Genomic DNA, 17163 nt, shown 5'->3' with positions numbered 1-17163 from the left:
GATTTGTCATCACAAACACAAAGCAAGTCAGTGGACACGGTTGAGTGCCTCCACAATGATTAACTCTAAGTGTGTAGACTCAGAATAAGTGGGTAGTTGGGTTTAACCAGGGTTGGGGTTTTGCCAGAGAAAAGCAAGAGTGTGAGCAGTCTTTGCAAGGGGACCGCAGAATGCACGCTGGGTGAGGAGGGAAGTGGAGGAGGGTTTCTGGAGGTTGGCAAGTTGCCAAGAAGGATCCCAGCGCAGTGGGTTGCAAAGATGGGAGGTGGGAGCCACCCAAAGTGTGGAATACCTAGAAATAAGATTTTGGAGGTGGTACTGACTCAAAAAAATGATGTCAAAAGCGATATACCCTTTATATCAGGCATGCAAAATCTTTAAAAATAAACATAATTAACTGAGGTTTAAATCTTCTCTTTTGCCAAAGTCCCAGCCAGCTTGCCAGTCCAAGGACTTCTTGTTTTCACCCTCAGGCCAGCAGTCATGGCAACACCTTGTTATCTCCGTGTCCAGAACTACCTTCTGTTTGCTTTCTACTTGATAGCAGGCTCGAGGAGGCTGGTTTACACTTTTCCTTTTGGGACTGATAATGCAAAGTCACGTATTCCTATAGTTTTTGATACTTTATGATTGTGGGGTTTTTTCCCCCTTTAGAACAACTTCCAAGGTGAGGACATATAGTCATATGTATTCAATGACTAGATGGGGAAGGGGAGGCTCATTCAAGAAAGATTTAAGAAATGTTTTTCAGGGGCATGTGGTGTTAATGACAAAGTTGAGAGTGGAAAGCAAAAGGCTTTAGCCATGAGGAAGATAATAGTTGTTATAAATTATGAATACTCTCCCATTCATTCAACAAACTATTGGTCACCTGTTGTGTGCAAGTCAACATGTTAGGTCAGGGGTTCCTAAACTTTTTGGTCTCAGGATCGCTTTTACACTCTTAAAAATTATTGACGACCCCAAGGAACTTTTGTTTCTGAGTATTGTATCTATTCAGAGTGTTACTGTTTAAGAACTCAAAGCTGAGGAATTTTAAGTATTTATTAAAAATAATAAAGCGGGCTGTGCGCCTGAGTGGCTCAGTGGGTTAAGCCGCTGCCTTTGGCTCAGGTCATGACCTCAGGGTCTTGGGATCGAGTCCCGCATCGGGCTCTCTGCTCAGCAGGGAGCCTGCTTCCTCCTCTCTCTCTCTCTCTGCCTGCCTCTCTGCCTACTTGTGATCTTTATCTGTCAAATAAATAAATAAAATCTTAAAAAAAATAATAATAATAAAGCGGGGCACCTGGGTGGCTCAGTGGGTTAAGCCTCTGTTTTCCGCTAAGGTCATGGTCTCAGGGTCCTGGGATTGAGCCCTGCAGTGGGGTGTGTGTGTGGGGGGGGGGGGTGTCTGCTCAGCAGGGAGCCTGCTTCCCCTTCTCCCTCTCCCTGCCTCTCTGCCTACTTGTGATCTCTCTGTCAAATAAATAAATAAAATCTTAAAAAAATAATAAACCCACTACATGTTAACATACTTTTAATGAAAAATTATTTTTCAAAACAAAAACTTATAGCAAAAGAGTGACTTTTAATGTCTTTAATGTCTGGCTTTTAAAAGAAACAACTCCAATCTCCTATCTGTTTTTGCATTCCACCTGTTGTTGCCAGATCACTTATCATGTGTCCTCTAGAAGATACGTGCCCACTGCACACTCGTGAGAAAGTGAGACCTAAAAAGGAAAATAACAGCTCTGTATTATTCTGAACATGTTTTTGGCCTTTTAGGGCCCTCTGAAAGGTCCTTCAAATGGGATCCCTGGGGGGGCTCAGATAATATTTTGGGACCCACTGGGCTAGGTGTTGGGATACAGCCCTCAAGGAGCTGAGACCAGCAGGTAAGGACATAACAGGTATATATAGCGTAGCGTGTTAAGTCCTCACATAGTATATAATAACAGAATTCTAACTGGGAAGGTCGACAAAGGCTTCAAGAAGGAGCTGACATTTGAGATACACCTTGAAGCATGAGTACTTGTATAACAAGGAAGAAGAGGGCTTTTTCAGCTGAGAAACAGCGGGGGTAAAGGCAGGAAACAAGACCAGTGTTCTAGAGCATGCGTGCATGAAGGGAAGTTAGAACGAGAAGGCTGGTAAGGTATAGTGGGCAGACAGGGTGTATCGAGCCTTTACTGTGTAGCAATAGGAAATAACTGTTAGCCCATAAATAATAGAGACTAGCTGATGTTTATGCTCCTACCCTATCCAGGTGTTAGAATTAGTGCTCTCTCCAGCATGTTGAAAGAGGAATTATTAGCCTCACTTGACAACCAAGAAACAGGCTTTATGTATTTAATTGGCATGCTTGGATTTCTTTTCTGTTATTAAGCGGACTCCTTTTAATATGTTTTTCTGAAGTTCTTAGGATTGAAAATTAGATATTTCCAGAGATATGAATAAGATAATAAGGGGTAAACCATAGAGACTGAGAACTTTTCAGATTCCTAGAAGGAAGTAGCTGTTCTTTGAACAGACCCACTGAAGCAGGAAGAGCCACTGGCTTCCTCCTGGCTCCCAAAAGATCTTTCTTCTGTCCCTAAGTACTCAAAACTGCCATACTTCCTCTGCGATAGATATTTGACTTCAGAGGTGTCGATGAAAAACTTTTAGTAGAAATAAAGAAATGAGTTAAGACCAGCTCACAACAGAGAATCAAATATAGCAATTAAAATAATCAGACAACATTTTTTCAGAGGATAATGGCCGGTGCGTCCCTCTTCGCCCGTTGTATTCTGCGGTTCTGGGGGGCTCAGGATACAAATAGGGCTTGAATGTGTTGCCTGCTGGGAAGCATTTGAGAGTCAACTATTCTGGGGCCTATGTTTCTTTCCTTCTCTGCAACTTCGGTTTGCCTCTCTGAAAGGGGACAGTCTGATAGGGACACCGCCTGAGAAACAGCTTTCACATCTTCGTGGGGGATGTTTGTGGGTTAGATATTGAGTTCTACGTCCTAGGCAAAGCTAAATAGTGATTCAGAAACCCCAAACCCGAAGGGGCAGGAATGCATACGAATGACTCGTTTTTCACTTTAGGTTTTGCACTCTTATTATTATTCCCTCCGAATTATTAGTGTCTTAACACGAGACATGTACTTACACAGTATTGCCAATTTCTATTATACTAAGATCTCCCGCGGATGATCTCCTTAGCACTCAACATTACAGGAACCCCGATATATGCAAGTCAGAAGCAACTGTATACCCTAGGGTGTGTATTAGGCCCTTGAAAGGGCTTCTGGGAATTTTCTTGTCGTCTCGGAACGTCCCCTTTCGCCCAGAAGGCAGAGCCGGGCGGGGGGACGCCGCCGAGGCGGAGCGGTCTCCTAGGAGACCACCGGGGAACGAGTGCGCACGCGTAAAGCCTCGGCCCGGCTGATGCAACCTCCGGCGCGTGGTCTGGGTCCGCCGAGAGTAAGGAAGCCGACAGGGAGCCGCGCGGGACCAATCAGCGGCCGCTCGCAGGAGTCCGGAAAGGCCCGCCCGCCGGGGCTCTGCGAGTGACGTTGGGCGACGCGGGGCTGGTGGCGTAGCCAGCCGCTATCCTTCCCTTCGTCCTCTTTCCGGTAGGTGTCCTGCTCCGCGCTGGCCCCGCGGCCATTTTGGGCTTCGCTGCCACCCTCGCCCGCCTGCCCAGCCCTTCCGGGGTTGCGCTGCCCAGGGGCTTTTTAACGGCCCGTCCCCTCTGGCTAGTCGCCGCAGTCGCCGCGGGAGGGCTCTGTCTACGGTGGAGGAGCCTCGAGCGAACTAGGACACCTTCGTCCCGCCAGAATGAATGTCGCCTCCTCTGCGTCCTGCGCCTGCTGTTCCGGCCTGTGGTCCAACGCCCGCGGCCGAAGCCGCTTCCCCTTGTGGCTCTTCTCCTGGCCCGGGGATCGGCCTGGGACCCCGACTCCGCCGCGCGGCAAGGCCAAGACTGCGTAGACGTCTCCGGATAACGCCCGACCTGCAGCCCTCAGAGACTGCCCAGAACAAGGACATGGAGCCGGCAGCAGACGGATCGCGGCCGCGGCCGGGCTCCCGGTTCTGGCTGCTCTCCTTCTTTCCCCGGCGCTCGCAACCCAGACCTTCCAAATTGCCCACACCTTCTGCCCCGGAACACTCCGGGGATTCCAGACTGGCTGCTGCCCCCGAGCCCCAGGCTCGGACCGGCTACTGGATGAAGCTGCTTTCCCAGCTCTTCGCGCCACTCCCCGGCTTGCTTCAGAAGCTGCTGATCTGGAGCCAGCTTTTCGGCGGGTTGATTCCGACCAGATGGCTAGATTTTGCTGGAGGCTACAGCGCGCTCCGAGCCCTGAAGGCTCGGGAGGACCCGGACGGCCCCCCGGCGCAGAAATCTTTAAGGTCGCTGCGGCTCGACCCCTCGGACGACTCTGCCGCCAGTCCCCTCGATTGGCTGGAGGAGGGCATCCACTGGCAGTGCTCGTCCTCAGATCTAGAATTGGGACTCAAAGCCCAGGCCGGAGTTCTGCACCCCGGCGTGCACGCTTTTCTGTTAGAGCCGCAGCTGTGGGGGGCAGTGGAGCTGTTGCCGAGTGGCTTCCAAGGCCATCTGTGCTCTAACCGGGAACTTGGCTCTCCGCCCGCCGGCCCTCTAAACCGGCGTTTAAGCAGTTTCAGCGTCGTCTCCTATTTGTTGAAGCCCGCCTATCTGGGCTGCCTGCCCCGGGTGGGGCTCGTCTATCAGAACGGCGTGGGAAGTGGCGAGCCTGTTGATTTCCAGACCTTCAGCGCAGAGGGCAGCTGTCGCACTGAAGACCGTGATCCTCCCTACCCGCCAAAGGCGGAGATCGCTTGCCCCTCCCGGCAGGGACGTCCGCCTCTTTCTAAAGAGGGCCTGCCAGAAATCCACCATCTTCGCACGAAACGGCTGGAGTTCCTTCAGCAGGCCACCAAGGGGCAAGCGTTACCCACCCCAGACCAAGATCATGGCTACCACAGCCTGGAGGAGGAACAGAACTTGCTCCGGATGGATCTGAAATCCGGCGGAGATAGTCCCACGCTGTGTGTTCCCTCTGTTGGATCCCTTCCTGAAACCGCCCAGGAACCCACCGAAGGAAGAATCGCATCGTTGACTACAGAGGTTCCAGTCTCTTTGGAAGAGCCGGACCCCTTGGAAGGAAGGCTGTCTGGTGAGATACCAGTGGAGAAAGAGCCTGGAGAGGACCAAAGAAGTGTTGGGGACTCCTCAGACCTAGAAAATGACCTTCCCATTTCCACCAGGCCAGCTTGTAGTAACAGACTGATAGATTACATTTTGGGGGGAACATCCAGTGACCTAGAAGTGAGTTCTGACTCTGGAGGTGAGGATTGGGATGAGGAAGCTGAGGATGATGGTTTCGATAGTGACCGCTCACTCTCAGAATCAGACCTTGAACAGGACTCTGAAGGGCTTCACCTTTGGAACTCTTTCTATAGTGTAGATCCTTATAATCCCCAGAACTTTAGGGCAACAATTCAGAATGCAGCCAGAATTGTTCCTGGAGACCCTCCTGACTCAGAGGAGGATTCGTCTGACAAGTCTGATGTGGAGAATTCTCCCCAGACTGGAAGCCTTCCCGAGTCTCCTGACCATAATTCTGGGGAGGAAGAGGACTGGGAATCTAGTGCAGATGAAGCAGAGAGTCTCAGGCTGTGGAACTCTTTCTGTCATTCCGATGACCCCTACAACCTTCTAAATTTTAAGGCTCCTTTTCAAACATCAGGGAAAACTTGGAAAGGCTGTCGTGACTCAGAGAGGCCGTCTGAGCCTACTGTGGCCATTTCTGGTCGTCACACCGTATTATCTTGTGAGGTGCAGCTGTTAGGCAGCCGAGAGAGGGAAGGTCCAGACTTGGTACCGGGTGGGGTTCTTTCTGGAGAAAGACGCAAGCGTATCAAGAAAAAAAAGGTTGGTTTCTTTTCTTCTTTTTTTAATGTGCCTGATGACTTGTACTGTTTTGTTATGGTTAAATACGCTAACATGGCTCTCCAGGAGACAGAGTAGTGCATGTTTTTGAGGAAGGACTCTAACCTTGTGTACTTGGATTAAGAAGCGACACTGCCACCCCATCCCCACCTGACATGCCCCCACTGCCTTCTTCCCTTCTATGGAACGTCGTCATTCCTCTCCAAATCGAAGTTGCTGGGTTATTGATGCTAGCAGAAAAGTGCCCTTTCCATCTGGGTTTGTAGCTCTGGGTTTTATTCACAGGATTAACGGTGTCTTCATTCCTGTTAAGAGCCCAGTGGGATGATAGTACCAAGCAGCAAGTTTGCCATGAAAGAAGATGCTAATTTCAGTATAAAAACTTTTGACATGAAGATGATTTTGCTTGACGGTAAAAGAAAAATACAGAAAATAGTACTTCCGTTTCCTGAGAATGCAGTACTAGTTATCATTGGCCACTTACAGGTTAATAATCATCTGTAATGATGGTGGTTACCTATTTGGTTTATCTTGAGGACCTGCTTCCTGTACCTAAGCTAGTCTTAAAACTTCATGGAACATTTTACTCTTTCAACACCTTGTCAAGTTCATCTTATTTGGGGTGGTCATTAGAGTTGCTTTATTTTTTCCCTCTACTATTTATTCAGCGAAAGTTGTTTTTTTAATTAAAAAATTTTTTTTTTTTTTTTTAAGATTTTATTTATTTGACAGAGGGAGAAGCAGGCTTCCCACTGAGCAGGGCTCCATTCCAGGACCCCAGGATCATGACCTGAGCCGAAGGCAGACGCTTAACAAGACTGAGCCACCCAGGTGCCCTTCAGCGAAAGTTATTAATTGGAGAGAAATTTCCCCCAAAACACAGGGTATCTTTTACTGTAGAGGGATTTTTTAAAGTTTCGTGTACACTTATTTGGAAAGAGAAAGGAGGGTAAATTATTCTTGACCTCAGATTCTGCCGCGTCAGAAAGTTTCAGGTGGATAGTGCTGTAATCTATTGGCTCCAGATGGCCGGCTTAATGCTGTGAGAGTTCTTCCTGGGTAGAAAATATCTCTACAGGTGATAACCTGTGGAATTGGTCATGTTAATAATTTAGTTCACCCTTCTGTAAGTACTGTCATGAAAGATCTTTTTATTTGTAAGGGGACCCTGACAAAATGACCTGTTTGGTGAATAGGTTTAAAAAAACCTATTAGTGAATAGGTTGAAACCTATTAGTAAACCTGTAGGTAAACCTGTTAGTGAATAGGTTAACTTGTGGCCTGATGTAACATGGAGTGATGGAATGAGCCTGTGGTGTCTGGAGGCCTGTGTTCCCTCCTGCTGAGTGGGTAGGGCCAAGAAATTTGGGAAAACAGCCAGACCTGCAAAGTAACTTGACTTCTCATGGGCTCGATTCACTCGTTTATCTGATGGGAATAATAATTATAAATGTGTGAATTATTGCATGATTTAAATGAGATGAGTGTGCAAAACTCCTAATTCATCACCTTGCCTTTAATTGGTAGCTGTTCAGGGACCTCAGGCCAGTCTCATGTTTCATTTTAGCTTGCTTATTGAGCAAAAATGGGATGAGTCAAGTAGATATGAGACTACTGATTGTGAACAAGAAGCAACATTTATAAAAGGTTATGTCTAAAATATGGTAGAATTATTTGGCAGCCTTTGACAACAGGTCTTGAGGTATGTGGGACTCATGGGTAGTACTTGATTCTTAGAATGAGAATTAAACCGCCTGTATCAGTGACATAGTGCAGATTGTGGAGCCATACTCCGGGTTTGAATCCTGATCACGACACCAGAGGGAAGTGGTGTGGTTGGAAACAAGTTAGTTAACCTTACTTTCTTTACCTATCTGACGGAGGTGGCAGTAGTACAGACCGTTTAGGGTTGGTGTGAGGATTAAAGGAGATAAAAATTGTGAAGTCCTCTGAAATGAGCCTGGCCTGTGGTAAACATAGATAAATGCTGCTGTTGTTACTTACTTTAGTGACACAGTGAGTGAGTAACTCTAGAATGCAATATCTAGTAAGATGTTACGTACCTGCTAATTGTCCTCGAGGGCATTCCATGGCCTGATGTAAAGGGAATGAAAGGAGTAGGCCACGGTGGGATTAGCTGATGTAACTGTTGAACATATTTTAAAGCAAGGATTTACTTCTGGAGTTTGCTGTGTTCGCAAGAAATTTATTTATTTGTTTATTTGAGAGAAAGACAGACTCCCCGCTGAACAGGGAGCCCGATGTGGGACTCAGTCCCAGGACCCTGAGATCATACCTGAGCCGAAGGCAGACGCTTAAGTAGCTGAGCCACCCAGGTGCCCCTTGAAAAAAATTTCTATGGTAGAAATTAAGTAGGGATTAAAAGGGACTTTCATTCATTACATGAAATCCTATATTTAGTATTTACAGTATAGTAAATAAAATATAGTATTTACAATTGCATGTGTATACAGTAGTAGCAGATTGAGGAGGAATACAAAGAGGATTTTCATCTCAACTAGAATGTCTCTTCTATTAATATAACCTTAAAGATAGGTTAATTGGCTGTATTTTGTTTATTAGGTAACTTTTTCTATAGTCTGATTACAAAACTAATGAAAGAGTAACACTGTGTTTATGGTGCAGAAATTGGAAAGTACTGAAAAGTGAAATTGTATTTAAAAGGAAAAAGGAAGACTGGAAATTGGTGAAGATCTTGTAAAACTTTTGTGCTGTTCTCAAAGCATTGACTAACGTTGACTAATAACTATTGTGAATATGTCTGAAAAAAATTTGGGTAACATTTGTCATTTTGGAAGAAGAGTGTCACAGAACGGTATTTTCCTAAGGATTTAAAAAAAAAAAATCCAGCACTCATAACATCAGGAAATTCTCAGTTCCTCATCTGGATTCATTTTATTAACACCAAAAGCCAAGAGGAAGGAGGTGGGATGACGGAATGGCAAGAGGGAGTCGGGAATATGTGTGTGTATGTGTGAAGGAAATCAAGATGGAGTTTGTTCATTTTTTTTTTTTTTTTTTTTTTTTGACTGAGATGCCGTCCAGTCAGAACTTCTTTTTTTCTTGTTACAGTTGAAACCACATGTTTCTGTAAGATACTTGGATATTTGATACTCTGAAAGAATTAGCATGAAGGGTTAATAACTTCAGTGATGATTTTAAGATTGTAGAGCATGATTAAAATTAGTCTTTGTCTTTATAGGTAACCTTCCTTGAAGAAGTTACTGAGTATTATATAAGTGGTGATGAGGACCGCAAAGGACCATGGGAAGAATTTGCTCGGGATGCATTCAGGTTCCAGAAACGAATTCGAGAAACAGAAAATGCTATTGGATATTGCTTGACGTTTGAGCACAGAGAAAGAATGTTTAATAGACTCCAGGAAAGATGCTTCAAAGAACTTAATGCTTTCAAGCAATGTTAAGATGATTTGGTGGCCTCTAACTCACGCATACACTACCTCTTACTTGAGAGGTTTCTTTTAAAAACAAAAAATTGGCAGCTGTCCTTTTTTGTAGAGGATATGCAACTTGGATATAGTGACCTAGTTTAATGTGTTGTTTTTGTTTGTTTGTTTGTTTTTGTAACCGATCTCACTCAGAGATGGGCCAGGTTTGAAGGCAAGCCCTGGTAATGATGAGATGGTGTGATTCCTAATCCTCCCTTTTTTGATTCAGTTGGATGTATTTTTCAATGTCATATGCTTGCTGAGGTGTAAAAGACCTCTTAAGGTGAAATTTTACATTTTCAAAACCTTTTTCCTTGGGAAACAATATTTATAGGGTTCAAAGCCCATTTTCCATTTTAATTTAAATTCTGTGTACCTGTCTGAAAACTTTGGGCTCTTCCCACCCAACATTCTAAAGTTAATGGGCGTTTATGTTTTCTCTCTATATTTTTTTATTTCAGTGATGTGATCCTTCTAGCTTTAACGCTAAGAAAATAATCTTGTATATGCTATGGACTTAAATTATCTTGTGTCAACTTAGTCCCTTCTAAAAATGACTTTGGGTGAACATGTGTGGTGGGTTTTTATTTCTAGGTTAAATTCTACCTGAGATCTTTCTGAGGGCCGCCACAAAACTTAGGTGTGCAGTACTTTCTGCTACCTTGGGAAAGCTGCATCTTTTTCTGCCAAATTTTAATGTCTCAACACGTTTAGCTTTTGTGCAGACTGTTTCTTGGAGAGGGCTCTGTGTATGTTATTGTCATTCCAGTTCAATGGCTCTTTGTATATTTCAACAGGCAGAATTTGTAAAAAAAACTCCAGAGAGTAATATTTGCATCATAGACATTTACTTTTTAAATTTAAAGGCTGAGAATTTTCCTAGGAAGAAACTAGGAGATTTCTCAGAGCGATTTGGTTTTGTTGTATATGCTGTCAACAGAAAACCAGTGTTATTAATCTCATGCTTCAGCACTGTCACTTTTAAAACCTGTCAGGGTGACACTATAAACTTGGAAAAGGGCACTTCTGAATTTTCCAGTTTGCAATGTAAAATACAGACTTCATCAATCTCCAAGTTTATTGTGTTCTACTGGTCGAGAAGCAATGACAAGGCCTAGACTTCCCGGAAAGGATGGTACTATAGACTTACGGTACTTAGAGACTTAACAAGAAAAAGTCCCATTTTTAGCCCAGAGTTTTCTTTTGAATTGAAGTTTTTGCAGTGGCTGGTTGTCCTTGGTGTCTTTAGTTAGCTCGACTTGGTGTGCTTCTGCTAGGCTGAGGTGTCAGTGCTGATCAGCTCCTTCCTGGTCTCTTTCCACCCCACGTGCCTCTTGTTGCAGGTAACGGAAAGCATGAGTAGAACAGGTGACCTATGTTTGAACTTGTTTCATCGTGGGAACAAATTTTTTGTTAGAAGTGCTTGCAGAATTACTACCTCAGTTTACAGTCTACCTGGTCATTATTTTATTCCTATCTGGTTTGCTCTAAGAACCGCCTCCAATAATAATACCTATATTCGTACCTAAACACGCCAGGAGTACAACAGCTTGAAAGCTGGTCAGATTGTGGCAGAGCCGGTGTACGGCGTGTGTGGTGCACCTCCAACTTTCGGGAATCCTAGGGAATGCTTTGGCAGAGTTCTCTTGTAAACTAGGAAAACAGGCTGGTTTTAAGCACCAACTGTGCCCGTTGGAAAGAAGGGATCATTTGCCTTGAAGAAAGCTTTCTGAAATTGGTACGGGCATTCTTTTGAAACCAGACTGAAGTACACTGTTCTAGTTCATGGCTGAGTCTGAAATCTAGCACCTCTGTGTATTTGAAAATAATGGGATAGCTTGGCACGTACTGGATTTTGGAAACTTGTTCCCTTGGAATCCACCCTCACTACCAAATGAGTAAAAGCTTGGTGAAGAATTCTCCCATTTACTACCCTCCTTTAAAGGAAGTGATCAGACAGTGACCGAAAGGACAGAAGGGGCTGTTTTTAAGTTGGGCTGAAGGAGAATAAATTCTTGTCATTTCATCCCAATCCTAGTTGTTAGAACAAAGTTAAACTTGGAAGTTGTAATTGAACATTGTATACATTTAAAGTCTTAAAACAATGGTGCTTTAAGTATCAGTGTAGTATGTGAAAGGCTTTGTACAGACAGGTAAAATTTCCTTTTCTGAGTGTTGCAATGTGATAACAGCACCTCTCCATCTTCGACTTGAAATCAAACTCTCAGATTTTATTTTTGTATAATTTAAGGAAGGTGAATTTAGGGGACTAGAAGACTAAATTGGCTTCTACAGATCCAGTGATGTAAATGTAACCAGTTTGTTGGGATTTTATAGCTAAAATTATATTTGTGTATATAACTTTAACTAATCTGTAAATTGTAATAAATATATTTGCAATTATTAAATGTTACCTGATATTTTGGTTCAAGTTTATATTGTGTGTTTCCTAATATTTTACATTAGTTTTGGGCTTACTGAGCAGAATGTTCAGGGTTAAATCAGGTTTTCTTGTAGAAGCCCTCTAAACATAGAGGTGCCCAACAAATTGCTGTGGTTTAAAAAGGTTATGTGACATGTAAATTGCATCCTGGCTTATTGAAGGGGAGGAGTTTTAAGGGGATAAATAGGATTGCAAACCACATTTTTAAAAAAGGTTTTATTTATTTATTTGAGATAGACAGCACAGCCCAGAGGAGAATCAGAGAGAGAGAGGGAGAAGCTGACTCCAGCCTGAGGAAGGAGCCCAACCTGGGTGCGATCCCAGGACCCTGAGATCATGATCTGAACCGAAGGCAGACGCTTAACTGACCAAGCCACCCAGACACCCCTGAAAACAACATTTTTTAAAAAAAGATTTTATTTATTTGACAGAGACAGTGACAAAGGGAACACAAGTTGGGGGAGAGAGGGAGAAGCAGGCTTCCCACTGAGCAGGGAGCCCCATGTAGGGCTGGACACAAGGATCCTGGGATCATGACCTGAGCTGAAAGCAGCTGCTGAAAACCACATTTTAATAGAAAGGAGATTGGGTTCTTAGAGTATGAAATACCCTTAGAGACTGGGGATTTGATTCCAGAATTGGCCCCAGCCGTCCACTTCTGCAGAGAAAAGAGTAGAACAGAGTATTCACAGAGCAGTAAAATAAATTCACATGCTGGGCTTAGCATAGTATTCCCCCCAACATTTTTTAAAAGATTTTACTTATTTGAGACAGCGTGTGAGTGGGGATGGAGGCGGAGCGGGAAAAGCAGACTACCTGCTGGGCAGGGATACTGACACCATCCCAGGACCCTGGGATCATGACTGAGCCACCCAGATGCCTCTAGCATTTCTCTTAAGGATCAGGGAAACAAACTTTTCTCTAGTTGGTGCATTATTATTAATGATAACATGGTATTGTAAATTGTGGTGTACTGCCATTTACAATGTTGCATAAATGTGACGGTAGCATCAGAAAATTCAAACTTTGGGGACGCCTGACTGGTTCAGTTGGTTAAGCCGCTGCCTTCGGCTCAGGTCATGATCCCAAGATCCTGGGATCGAGTCCCGCATCAGGCTCCTTGCTCAGCAACGAGCCTGCTTCTCTCGCTGCCTCTGCCTGCCTCTCTAACTGCTTGTGTGTACTCTATCTCTGGCAAATAAATTAAAAAAAAAGAAAAGAAAATTCAAACTTTGTACCCTGAAAAAAGACAAACATTTGGGTTATAACAAGCCTATTAATGGATTAAGGCATAATAGCATTCTTCATTTAGGTACTTGGATCTTTTTAGCTAACGAAGAAAAATTTGTTAAAGATTTATTTCTGAACTGGAAGGAAAGAAACATAATTGCAAGTAACAACCATTTAGTACAAATTGAATTGACAGCCCCAGGTTATACTTTTGTTACCATCTTGGGGTTAATGTAAGCAAATTTGGCTATCTCTCTCCAGGAAGGTTTATGAATATAGCCATATTCACATCAAGCCAGATTTATTGTTATGACTCTGATATATAGAAATTGTGCCTTTTTTTTTTTCTACTTAAGGAGAAAGTTTAAAGCAAATACTAATTGCTGACCTCAAATTTTGACAGCTACAGATTTAGGAATTTGCTGGTCTCATTTGGAGACTTCCTTTGGATCCCCTCTACCTTTTAAAAATAAAAGAAAATATTCAATTTTTTTCTCACAAAAAATGTTATTTATAAAAGTAATATAGAAATCTATAAAAGCATTCTTACATTGTTAAAGAAGTGTGCTGCCCAGGGTACCTTTTTTTTTTATTTTTTTCTTTTAGGACTTTTATTTATTTGACAGAAAGATCACAAGTAGGCTGAGCAGCAGGCAGAGGGGAGGGGAAGCAGGTTCCCTTCAGGGCTCGATCCCAGGACCCTGAGATCATGACCTGAGCCGAAGGCAGAGGCTTAACCCATTGAGCCCCCCAGGTGCCCCCCCAGGGTACCTTTTTGAGATGAGAGACTTATTTTTATATGTCTAGAGAGGTTTTGATATTTTTCATTTTAAGGATTTTAACACAAAGGTTAGTTGTTTGGAATCCTTCTGTATTGGTAATTAGAATCTTTTCCTTATGGACTCAGTTGAATGCTTTGTGATGTATACAAAACATCAGTCTTTTTCTGTCTGAATTTGCTCTGGGGAGGCTAAGTTTGTGTGGGTCACTTGTGACTTTAAAATACAAAGTAGCAGGTTACCAAAATCTATAGCAATAGGGGGAACAAGTGGATAAACAGATCCTTTCTAACCCTGTTCACTTTGAGGGTTCATCAAGCAAGACTTACATTGTTTTCAATCAATATATTTTAGTGACAAGTTTGCTATCAGGGAATTTAAAGAAGAAACTATTGTACACATGTGGTGGAGAATAGGGGGGCAGAAGTGGAGGTATGTGTCACTGCAATAAATTGAGTTGCATCACGGTTTTACCATGAGCAGACTCAATCTCACCAGGAAAGATAGGGGAAACTAGGTTTATGGAAAGCGGGGTGTCTGAACCGTGGGAAAGATCCCTCTGGGTCTGATGAGGACAAGGTTTAGAAAGCTGAGCTACAAGGGGCAAACTTGGGAGTGATTTATCAGGTCTTGGGTGTTTTTTGCTTTAAAAAAATTTTTTTTTTTAAATTTTTAAGATTTTATTTATTTATTTGTCAGAGAGAGAGAGAGCACAAGCAGGGGGAGCAGCAGGCAGAGGGAGAAGCAGGATCCCCGGTGAGCAGGGAACCTGATGTGGGACTCTATTCCAGGACACGGGAATCAGGATCCGAGCCCAAGACAGTCACCCAGTCAGTTGACTGAACCACTCAGGCATTCCCAGGTTTTGTTCTTTTATTATTTTATTTTATTTTATTATTACTATTTTTTTTAGTTCCTCTCACCCCCAGGGGCTCCTCAACCTGGGGCAGTTTTGTTATTTCAATCTTTTACTCTTTCCTTTGTCTTAGTACTCTCCTTTTCTCCGTCTCCTCCTGCCTTTGCTGAATATATATATATATATATATATATATATATATATATATATATACTGTTCTTTTGTAGATCCTTCTCTAGAAGATGATAGGGACCTCCACAGCAAAAGAACAGAACAGCACAATTTCCCAAGGTGTGCATTCATTAGAGCTACTATCCTCCAAGAGGAAGAAAGGACCTCACAGAGTTCTTAACTCTCTCCAGAGCTTGCTGTATACTTTCCCACCAGAAACTTAGGTTGCCATGTATGTGGTTTGGGACAGAATTCATTTTCAGAAATATCCCAAAGGTGTTCAGGGTCAAGGAAAAAGGTGATGGTAAAGCTGCAGGTAGTGTGCTGCTTTGAGTTAAACCTGCTTTGCTTTCTTTCTTTCTTTCTTTTCTTTTTTTTTTTTTTAAGATTTTATTTATTTATTTGACAGAGAGATCACAAGCAGGCAGGCAGAGAGAAAGGGGGAAACAGGCTCCCTGCTAAGCAGAGAGCCCGATGTGGGGCTTGACCCCAGGACCCTGAGACCATGACTTAAGTTGAAGGCAGAGGCTTAAACCACTGAGCCACCCAGGTGCCCCTGGTTTCTTTTTAAGATCTTTTTTTTTTTTTAAAGATTTTATTTATTATTTATTTGACAGACAGAAGTCACAAGTAGGCAGAGCAGCAGGCAGAGAGACAGGAGGAAGCAGGCTTCCCGCTGAGCAGAGAGCCCGATGCGGGGCACCCCTAAGATCTTATTTTTAAGTAATCTCTACACTCAATGTGGGGCTCAAAGTCATAACCCCGAGATGAAGAGTCAGTCGCATGCCCCACCGACTGGCATCCCCCAAGCCTACTTTTCTTGATGGAGTTCATACATTGGCTCTGCAGGCAAAAACCAGAAAGGAGGCCCCCAAAAGTTTGGAAAACTCATGGATATTTATTCTGGAAGGTGGTCTTTATCTTTATTATTTATTTATTTAAAGATTTTGGGGCACCTGAGTGGCTCAGTGGTTTAAAGCCTCTGCCTTCGGCTCAGGTCATGGTTCCAGAGTCCTGGGATCGAGCCCTGCATCGGGCTCTCTGCTCAGCGGGAAGCCTGCTTCCTCCTCTCTCTCTGCCTGCTGCTCTGCCTACTTGTGATCTCTGTCAAATAAATAAATAAAATCTAAAAAAAAAAAAAGATTTTATTTATCCATTTGAGAGAGCAGAGAGAGAGACAGAGAGAGAGAGGAAGAGAGAAAGAGAGCATGGCAGCGGGAGGGAGGGACGGAGGGAGAGGGAGAAGCAGACTCCCTGACGAACAGGGCGCAAGATGGGGAGCGCAATCCTAGGACCTGGAGATCATGACCTGAGCTGAAGACAGATGCTTAACTAACTGAGCCACCTGGGTGTCTCGGTTTTTTTTTTTTTTTAAAGATTTTATTTATTTATCAGAGAGAGAGAGAGGGGGAGAGAGCGAGCACAGGCAGACAGAATGGCAGGCAGAGGCAGAGGGAGAAGCAGGCTCCCTGCTGAGCAAGGAACCCGGCGTGGGACTTGATCCCAGGACGCTGGGACCATGACCTGAGCCAAAGGCAGCTGCCCAACCAACTGAGCCACCCAGGTGTCCTGCCGATTTTTTTTTTTTTAAGTAGGGTCCACGCCCAGTGTGGAGCACGGGACTTAAAGTCAGGACCTGGAGCTCAAGAGTTGAATGCTTAACTAACTGAGGCACTCAGGCATCCCAGGAATGGTTGCCTTTAAAAACATTTCATTATGAGGGGGCACCTGGATGGCTCAGCTGGTTAAGTGTCTGCCTTTGGCTCAGGTTATGATCCCAGGCTCCCTGCTCACTGGGAGTCTGCCTCTCTCTCTGCCCACCCCCACTAATGCTCTCTCTCTTGTTCACTCTCAAATAAGTAAATAAAATCTTCTTAAAAAAATTTCATCATGATAAGATGAGCTCGTCTTTGGATCTCAAAAGCACCTCCAAGAGACCTCTCACTGACCTATCCACAACCCTTTCTTTCCCTCTCACTTTACCCTTTTAAATTATGTTCATTCTGACCTCCTCTTGGCAACATCTGCACCTGTTCTTGTGTGTGCCTCCGTCATTAATCAGTAAACGCTGTGAGGGCAGGGATCTTGTGTGTTGTGTGTCTTGTTTACAGGCCTAGAGCCTAGAACTGTAGATATACAACAAAGATTTGAATGGGTTAATCAAATTTTTTAAAGTTTTTTTTTCTTAGGGGGCACCTGGGTGGCTGGGGTTCGGGTTGTGGTCTCAGGGTCCTGGGATTGAGCCCCCGCATCGGGGAGCCTGTCTCCCTGCCAC

General features: G+C 43.9%; 1 protein-coding gene and 1 long non-coding RNA gene across 4 annotated transcripts; one reads left to right on the top strand and one right to left on the bottom strand.

The window, feature by feature from the left end:
* Window positions 1-1547: 1547 nt before the first annotated feature.
* Window positions 1548-3208, bottom strand: LOC132025644 (uncharacterized). Its single transcript, XR_009406658.1, has 2 exons — window positions 3133-3208; window positions 1548-1709 (listed from the first exon to the last, which is right to left on the bottom strand). It is a non-coding gene; the product is annotated as an uncharacterized LOC132025644 (long non-coding RNA).
* Window positions 3209-3404: 196 nt separating this feature from the next.
* On the top strand, window positions 3405-11845 carry PPP1R15B (protein phosphatase 1 regulatory subunit 15B). 3 transcript variants are annotated; one of them, XR_009406657.1, is made up of 3 exons: window positions 3405-5922; window positions 6655-6771; window positions 9164-9246. XR_009406657.1 is itself a non-coding variant. In XM_059413192.1 (2 exons), exons 1-2 carry the CDS (start codon window positions 3808-3810, stop codon window positions 9383-9385), a joined length of 2337 nt encoding a protein of 778 aa, XP_059269175.1. In that variant the 5' UTR covers window positions 3406-3807; the 3' UTR covers window positions 9386-11845. The 3 variants fall into 3 exon arrangements, 2 of the variants coding, with proteins under 2 accessions (XP_059269175.1, XP_059269176.1); XM_059413192.1 differs by lacking the exon at window positions 6655-6771 and having other exon boundaries at window positions 3406-5922; window positions 9164-11845; XM_059413193.1 differs by lacking the exon at window positions 6655-6771 and having other exon boundaries at window positions 3423-5164; window positions 9164-9252.
* Window positions 11846-17163: the final 5318 nt, after the last annotated feature.

This window comes from Mustela nigripes, chromosome 10 (genome assembly GCF_022355385.1).
Source record: "Mustela nigripes isolate SB6536 chromosome 10, MUSNIG.SB6536, whole genome shotgun sequence".
Taxonomy (NCBI): domain Eukaryota; kingdom Metazoa; phylum Chordata; class Mammalia; order Carnivora; family Mustelidae; genus Mustela; species Mustela nigripes.
The sequence above is the reverse complement of the archived record's forward strand: the minus strand, read 5'-3'. Positions and strand labels throughout refer to the sequence as shown.